Raw genomic sequence first — 8,975 nt, 5'->3', positions numbered from 1 at the left:
CTTGGCACCATCTATGCAAAAAAAAACACCCACTTCTGTTCATACCATAACTGTTTGGTCATTAAATATCTTCTTTACAATTATATTGTTTTGAGCTTGCCTCTCTCTTAAGGCTCTCGACATTTTAATCTCTCTACCTGGCTCCAAGCTGTATCATTACAATTTTCGTGATTGCGAACAGAATTAACATTGTATATTCTAGAAATTTCTACTAGTTTTTGTTCTTACTGTACTTCCTTAAACTTTTGAAAACTTGATTTTGAATCAGAATAAAATTATGGTTCGATTTTCGAGGTGGTTAAATGTTCAAGTAACTTATGGCCGGAAACAAATTGATCTATATTGGCGTTTTGACAACATGAGAAGTTGACGAGAAACGAAACGTTCCGTTTCGAACGGAGTTGTCAAAAATGGCCTCCCTTCTCAATGTTTTGTTGCGAAAATCTCCTAATTTCGGCCAAAAATCGGTCTTATTAAAGAACATTCCCGCTGTTCATAATGTGAAGTGAGTGTTAAATACAGAATTATAAAATGAGTGTGTTCAACTATTGAGCAAAAGTGAAAAAAAAATTATGTAACATTGTAGGTTAATTCACTTTAACTTATTTATGAATTCAAACAAAATAAACAATTGCAAACTCAATAATTTTACAACTACTTCGTTTAATTCGCATCTGTAATTAAAGGAACCCAATAACAACTTTGACTCCATCTGCCTCGACTCTGTATCTAACATTACTCTTATAACTAAATTCATAATATTTTGTTACATTTCACACATAGTCTTCCACAACCAAATTTAATGATACTGATCTCAACTAAAGATGAACGACTTTCTAACCGGAAATCTTACAGCCCTGAGTAAGAATTTAAATAATAGGGTACAACAGTATCCCAAATGTGTTGCAAATATAGTTATCTCCCAAAAGCACTCTTTAAGTCATTTTATACACGAGATATAAGTAGAGTTATTGTTGTAGAGTTACTAAATTCATATGTTTATTTTTAGAGATATAAAAAAAAACAAATAAGTTAAAAAAATCCCTGCTCTAGTGTTCGGGATTGGATATGCTTTTAATGTCTAGAAATCGAAAGCTTAATGGCTAACAGAGCTCACTATAAGAACTTTTACAGCTCCCAAAGAGATGGGCACCGTTGGTTCCCTGATCCAGACTTTGTGAAACAATTTGAAGGGCCAGTCATGTATCCTGATGAGTCGACCAAATCATTGAAACCTGTTCCTTATAACAGTAAGTAATTAATGTGGCACATAAATATTTTTGTTATGCCGCAAATACCTCTAGCACCCATTTAGTAAAATTAGTACTGACCATAATCAATCATAACAAATTCACATCTAAATCCGTTTTCATCATATTAACATTGTTGTTGTTGCTATCTTAGGCTTGCTGGTACATAGGGCCCTCACAAGCTGTCTCCACTTGACCCTGTCTTGTGCTTATGTTTTTTTTTTATGATCACGCTCCAGATCATGCTGGCAGTCCTGATCTCGCTCCACAGTGCCATTATGTACAGGGCGATCAGGTCTTCTCCTGCCAAGTGGTTGCCACTCAAACGCGATTGATGATACTTTGACTCTGCTGCGCCGTAAACTCGTAGAGTGTGTCCTGTTCAACGACATGTGTGGCTAGATTACCTTTAAACTGGAAGTCTTAAAAAAATCGCTGTGACTCTTCAGGAGGAGCAAGCCAGAGTTTCTCCTGTTTGGAAGTGAGACCTGGAGAGTGACGTAAGACAATCACCAACCAATTGCAGGTGTAAATAAGTGCTTGAGGTCGATACTCTGCATATTCTGGCCAGCCACTATATTAAATAAAGACCTCTGGACTAAATGTGCCTAAACCTCCATCGCCCATATTAACGTTATTAAAATATAATGTGATGTGTTAAAACATAATAAACTGTCAAAGTAAGTGTAATTATGTCTCTAACTTACAACCCACTAAAATCAAAGAGAAAACAAAAGTTAGTTAAACTTTTCATCGTCAGTCGTGTCATTTTTTCCGTAGTTTAATGAATGATAATTTTTTAGTATTACAGTTTTTACTGTATCCATTATTTATTTTGGATAGTATGAACATACATTCTTGGATTAAGTGCTTGTATTATATTTAATGACCTAGTTTAAATGATATTCTAGAGGATTTTGTTAGAATCAACTCTCTCTATTTTGGAGGTTATAATATCGAGGGGTGAAAGTCTATTTGGTTTAAGCGACATTTTTGCGACTTTACAGGAAAGCCATTTCAAGTTCAAAATTTCGAGAAAACAAAAAATTCCTTCAGTTATTTGAATGGAGTAAACTTAATTGAAGTTCAAACAAAAATATTGAACTGTTGATGCTGATACCAAATCCATTTAATAACAAAGATAAATGTCGCGTATTAAGCGTAATTTTCCTTAAACGAAATAGCATTTCACCACTCGATATATAGTAATAGAGATTCATTAATTACATATTATTGTTTTGACTTGTATACCCTGTATAAGGTAGCGAGACTGCAGCATTTAACTACTCTATCCAATAAAGAAAGTGTTTATCACCTAATCGCTTAGAATGAGGCAGACTCTGCCCTCAAATGATAAAAATATTAAAAAATAATAATCTTTCAGGCATCATAAAACCGGCCGAAAAGAAAGTACGCAACATGATCCTGAACTTCGGGCCCCAGCATCCAGCCGCTCACGGGGTGCTGCGTCTCGTACTGGAACTGGACGGAGAGGTGAGATATTTTGGAACATCAGCAGTTGAATTAGCTGATGCATGTATCGTCTTCTCACATTAAAACTGTATAATCTCAAAACTTACAAATTTTACAGGAGTGTTTTAAAGGTTTAATATTAATCATCTTTGCAACATTTATTAGTTATTTTTTACCAGTTACATTATTTGTCTTTTATAGTAAGATAAAATTATGTATTAATTTTGTTAATAGTAAACAATTTTGTAAATAGTAAAAAAAAAAAAAAAAATCTAAACTACGCTCTTTGACAGATGATCTATGAGAAAAATACTGGTGATACCAAATAATTCCGCATAATAACTAAATTTCGAATATTTTTGGAAATTGTTCACTTTTAATGCGAATTTATTTGGAGAATATTAAACTCAGTTTCTCAGAGCAGTCCGATGTTGGTGCTGTTATAAAATCATCATTCTTGGCCTCTTTTTTATTTTTTATTGCATAGATGGGTGGACGAGCTCACATCCCACTTGGCGTTAAGAGGTTACCGGAACCCATAGACATCTACAACGTAAATGGCGCCCACCTTGAGATATGAGTTCTAAAGTCCCAGTATAGTTACTTTCAAACCGAAACGCATTATTGCTTCACTGCAGAAATAGGCAGCGTGGTGGTACCTACCCGTGCATGAGGTTCTATCACCAGTAACCTAAACGGTTTGTTTTCGTTGCTCATACGGAATGAGCTCTGGCTCCACTTGCCCATAGATGTCAACAACGTGAATGTCTATTGTCATTCTAAATCTACATTAGATAATAAGGTTGCATATACAGCTTGAGGGTAGTTCCTACTCGTGCGGGCTCACAAGACATCCCACAACAAGTGCCGGTATTTTTGATTTGCAGACAGTCCGTGCAGCAGATCCTCACATAGGTCTCCTGCACCGTGGTACTGAAAAACTGATCGAATACAAGACATACACCCAAGCCCTGCCGTACTTCGACCGTCTGGACTACGTGTCCATGATGTGCAACGAGCAGTGCTACAGTCTGGCCGTCGAGAAGCTGCTGAACATCGATGTTCCTCTGCGGGCCAAGTACATCAGAAGTGAGTAGTGATCACAGTGGATCTAAGAACTCCTGAACTCAAAACCAGAAATTGTATATTCAATTACAGAGTAATGGAAACTGTACAAAAGGTCATCGACCTCACGAGTCCCTAATTTACCCTTCAAAACTAGTGTTAAATAATTGATTGAAATTCTATTGACTTTAGTTAATTCTATATATGTAAATTTTTATCTTTATATTTAAAGTAGTTAGTCTAACGTGTTTGTTTGTGCTGTTCTAAAAATTAAATTTTAATTGTATTTAGATATTTTTTTCTCAAAGTATCTGTCATTTTTGTATATACCTAACATTGGCCAAATCAATGACTAAAGGTTTTGGATTCATTTCAAAAAAATGATTATTCAAAATGATTCAACCATGATTACCTTAAGATTTGGATTTTTAAAGTTAAAGTTAAGTTTTGCTAACACAGCATTTTCACTTTTGCTCCATTCTTGATATTTAGAAGAAAAATATTACTGTTGCTAAAATATTTTTTATTCATAATATATAGACAGCAGCAGCTAGGTAGATATTGTTTCCTCTCTTAGTAAAGACGGCTACAAATTTTTTCAGCTCTGTTTGCGGAGATAACCCGCCTACTGAACCACATCATGGCGGTCGGCACGCACGCGCTCGACGTGGGGGCGCTCACTCCCTTCTTCTGGCTGTTTGAGGAGAGAGAGAAGATGATGGAGTTCTACGAGAGAGTCAGCGGCGCCAGGATGCACGCCGCCTACATCAGACCAGGAGGGGTTTCGCTTGTGAGTCTTTTGCGATAGCGGCCTGATTCTGAACGATGACCCAAAATTTTCTTTTCTTACCTATTCTAGTGACCTCAAGGAGCCTAGATTCATGGGGCTCTAACCTGAGAACGTAACATTAGTCCTAGTAACTCTGGTAGTACCTAGTAGCTCACACTGGCCCTAGCAAGAGCAGTGCTTCGCAGAATCTACCACCGGATCGAAAACGCGACCCACTGAGAAGATTTGGCGAGTAGTCTGTTGAAGGCTTTGACACCTCGACTTCGCCTGACTAAACCCCAAGCGTGTACCTCCAGGACATGCCGCTGGGTCTGATGGACGACATCTACGAGTTCTCGTCGAAGTTCGCCGAGCGCATCGACGAGGTGGAGGACGTGCTCACCACCAACAGGATCTGGGTGCAGCGGACCAAGGACATCGGCGTGGTCACTGCGCAGGACGCGCTCAACTACGGCTTCAGGTAAGTACTGACTTAGGGGGGTCAGACCTAGAACTGCCGGATGGTACACACCACCAAACCAGCCCGTTGCTGCTGTAAAACATTAATGCGTTCTTGTTTGAAAGTCGTACTATACAATTGAGGCTTCCATCTCTTGTTTGCGTTTCGGTTTGAAGGGTGGGGCAGCCGTTGTAACTATACTGAGACTTTATAACTTATATCTCGAGGTGGGTGGCGGCGTTTACGTTGTGGATGGTCGAAGCGGTCTCGTGCTTGTACGACCGTCACGGCTTGGAAGAGAGACGCTCAACTGCTCGACTAATTAAGCTCCTCGTTGAGAACGTGCGATGTTTCCAGCGGTGTGATGCTGCGGGGCTCCGGCATCAAGTGGGACCTCCGCAAGACGCAGCCCTACGACGCCTATCCCTTCGTCGAGTTCGACGTGCCCATAGGGACGCACGGCGACTGCTACGATAGGTAACCCTTAAGATATAATCGTCCTAATTATGTCACGATGTTTGTCCGGGATGAACTTCGAAACTATTCATCCGATTCTAACGTATATTGTTTCAAAATGTCTGCCTTGATCCAATTTAACACACAGTTTTTATCTTAGATTATAATAATTTCCTAAAAAAATAATAAAAAAAATGTGTTACCTAGATGACAAAATGTTATTGCTTTCTGTGAGCTCTATAGGTTTGCTAACAAGCCTATGTTAGCAAACCGTGTTAGCAAAACGTGTAAGCTAGTCTATGGACATAATGCTCATATGTCCGGGTCTGGTGAGTATCTGATAGATGGCGCTGTATTCAAACTGAAAGCCTCATTCATGTTGCAACTTGTACTATGTATGTTTTAGCCCATTGAGTTTCTCGCCGGATCTTCTCAGTGGGTCGCGATTCCGATCCGGTGGTAGATTCTGTGCAGCACTGCCCTAGCTAGGGTTCGTGTTGGCTAATTCACCCTAGTTGAGCCCGTGAGCTCACTTACCCTTGGGCCGCATCGGAATGGGTGGGTAGAGGAAAAAATGTTCCGGAACCTTTTTATTTGTTCCATGGAGAGTGATCTGAGGAATTGTTCGAGATGATCCAAAAGAAACTAGAACACTGAATGTATTTAGATGGAACCCTGCTTTTCGATTTGAAATATTGATGTGTGTGATACCTCCACTAGGTACTTGTGTCGCGTCGAGGAGATGCGCCAGTCCCTCCGCATCATCGAGCAGTGCCTCAACGACATGCCCCCCGGGGAGGTCAAGACCGACGACGCCAAGCTCACCCCGCCCTCCCGGGAGGAGATGAAGGTAACCCGCTCTCTGTACCAGCGGTGGAGTCATCAGCTGTCCCCCGACGTCACTCGAGTGTTTGTCTGTGCGCCCACACAGAACACAAGATGTTCAGAACCTACATATACATAGGTTTAAGAAAACTATTAAAGAACATCTGTGCAATAAAGCTTACTATAAAGTCAATGATTATCTAGAAGATTGCACAAAGTGGGGATGAGTTGCTCGCTCCGGGCATTTCATTATTGCAATAATTGTTACGTTATAATACTCATTGTAAAAATTAATATTTAAAAAAAATATCTAATATTTAAAAAATAAAAAAAAGCCATGCCCGCTGAGTTTCTTGCCAGTTCTTCTCAGGACGGCGGCTAGTTTTTGTGAATTGGCGGTAGTTCTTTTTGACATTCAACAAATATGTACTTTTATTTATGTTGAATAAAAAAAATTTTTTTTTATTTGATTTGATTTGACTAACCGCCACCTCCCCCGCAGACGTCCATGGAGGCGCTGATCCACCACTTCAAGCTGTTCACGCAGGGCTACCAGGTGCCGCCGGGCTCCACCTACACCGCCGTGGAGGCTCCCAAGGGGGAGTTCGGGATCTACCTCGTCTCCGACGGAGGCTCCAAGCCGTACAGGTCGGCGTCTTCACGAAATATTATTAATGTTTTAAATTACCGCCCTGCCTATTTCTGCCGTGAAGCAGTAATGCGTTTCGGTTTGAAGGGCAGCCGTTGTAACTATACTGAGACCTTAAAACTTATATCTCAAGGTGGGTGGCGCATTTACCTTGTAGATGTCTATGGACTCCAGTAACCACTTAACACCAGGTTGGCTCTAAAAAAAAGCACCCAGTGTATAGCTATGTATAGGTATTTACATAAGGCGTTGTGTGTGTCGGTTGGCAGATGCAAGATCAAGGCGCCGGGCTTCGCGCACCTGGCGGCGCTGGAGAAGATCGGCAGGAACTCCATGCTGGCGGACATCGTGGCCATCATCGGGACCCTCGACGTGGTCTTCGGGGAGATCGACCGGTAGGACGTTGAAGCAGTAGACACATGTACATTATTATGCTTAAGAAATAAATTATCTTAGAAAATCTGTTGGTGGTTTTCATTCATTTATTGTGTATATTTGAACTCGGAATATCGATTCGTTGATAGACATCTATACTAATATTATAAAGAGGAAATGTTTGTTTGTATTGAATTGGTTCCGAAACTACAGAACCGATTTAAAAAAAATCATTGTTGGAAAGCTACGCTATCCCCGGGAGACATATTTAAATTTATTATATTTTCAAAAAATTAAGAGATCCTTACTGAAACTTCAATAATGTAACCCAATGTGAAAAAAATTTACCTAAAATTCTTTACATCGCGTGCGCTACTGCCCAAGCGAAGCCAGGGCGGGCCGCTAGTCAGAAATAAGTCTAGATAGGTCGTATTTACAATATTCCCCCACCTCACCCGACATCAGGCGTCGTCCGAATACTAAATTATTTGAAACGTTCGTAATAATAAGAGTAACGCCATCTTTCATTAAATAAAAGAAACTAATATCAAAAGAACTGGTAATATCGAGAACGCTCGATTGATGTAACGCCATCTATTAACTAATAGCAGAAACACATCGGAATGACTAGTACTATTGGGAATGTTCTCGATAATTGTAGACTTGTAGTATTAATTATAAAAGCGTTCTAGAGATGACACGAAGGCAGTTAGTAACCGGTTCTAACAGCCAACGGATCATCTGAAGCGAAGCGGAAGAAATGAATTGCAAATGTGCCTTAAATGTTGAGTATATACAGTCGTGGTCAACTAATTAGGGACATTCAAGATAGTGAAGGGCTATAACCGGTTATGTACATTTAAATATAAAACCCTATTGATTTCTCAGCACCTATTATTTGCATAATGTGGTCCGATTATTATGCTATAAATGGCTGTAAATAAAAGATTTAATAAATAGAAAAAGTATTTAATATCAAAGATTAAACATGTATTAAATATTAAGGTACAATTCTGTAGTGGACATTTAATTAAGGACAGTAAAGTATAATGAAAAATACAGTTACACAAAACTTATAATCTTCAGTGTTATAATATCTTTAACAGCTCCATTTTATTACGTGTAAAATCAGTACCCAGTAGCAAAATCTTTGTTAGTAATTACCGCTTGACACCGATGTGGCATAGACATTATCAGTTTCTGACATGTTTCGACAGGAATGTTTGCCCATGCCTCACAAAAAGCTTCATGAAGTTCATCCAAATTTGTATTACGATAAGTGGCAACTTTTTTCTTGATTTCGTGCCAAAGGTGCTCAATTGGGTTGAGGTCCGGGCTATTTGCGGGCCAATCTAGCACCGATACAAACTGACTGGTAAGAAACGACTTGACTGAATGGGCGGTATGTTTGGGTCGTTATCCTGCTGAAACGTCCATATAATAGGGAGATGCTCCTCAGCATAGGGAAACATAGTTTCTTCCAATATTGCCTTGTATTGATGTTGGTCTAAGTTACCCTGAACTTTCCTCACAGGTCCCACTCCACGTCCAGAAAATGAACCCCATATTTTAATGTTTCCACCGCCATGTTTCACCTGTTTTTTGTGAATCTTGGATTCATTTCGCTTTTAAAGGACGCCGTACATATTTCCT

At 39.5% G+C, this 8,975-nt stretch overlaps 1 protein-coding gene across 1 annotated transcript; it reads left to right on the top strand.

Moving 5' to 3' along the window:
- Positions 1 to 397: 397 nt before the first annotated feature.
- On the top strand, positions 398 to 7,677 carry LOC732900 (NADH dehydrogenase-ubiquinone Fe-S protein 2). Its single transcript, NM_001046901.2, is given in 10 exon segments — positions 398 to 505; positions 1,135 to 1,250; positions 2,635 to 2,744; positions 3,611 to 3,812; positions 4,391 to 4,578; positions 4,875 to 5,038; positions 5,375 to 5,494; positions 6,194 to 6,323; positions 6,801 to 6,946; positions 7,217 to 7,677. Coding segments are annotated over 10 exon segments (1,401 nt in total). The 5' UTR covers positions 398 to 410; the 3' UTR covers positions 7,347 to 7,677.
- The last annotated feature ends 1,298 nt before the right edge of the window (positions 7,678 to 8,975 follow it).

Source organism: Bombyx mori, chromosome 23 (assembly GCF_030269925.1).
Source record: "Bombyx mori chromosome 23, ASM3026992v2".
NCBI lineage: Eukaryota > Metazoa > Arthropoda > Insecta > Lepidoptera > Bombycidae > Bombyx > Bombyx mori.
The sequence above is the reverse complement of the archived record's forward strand: the minus strand, read 5'-3'. Positions and strand labels throughout refer to the sequence as shown.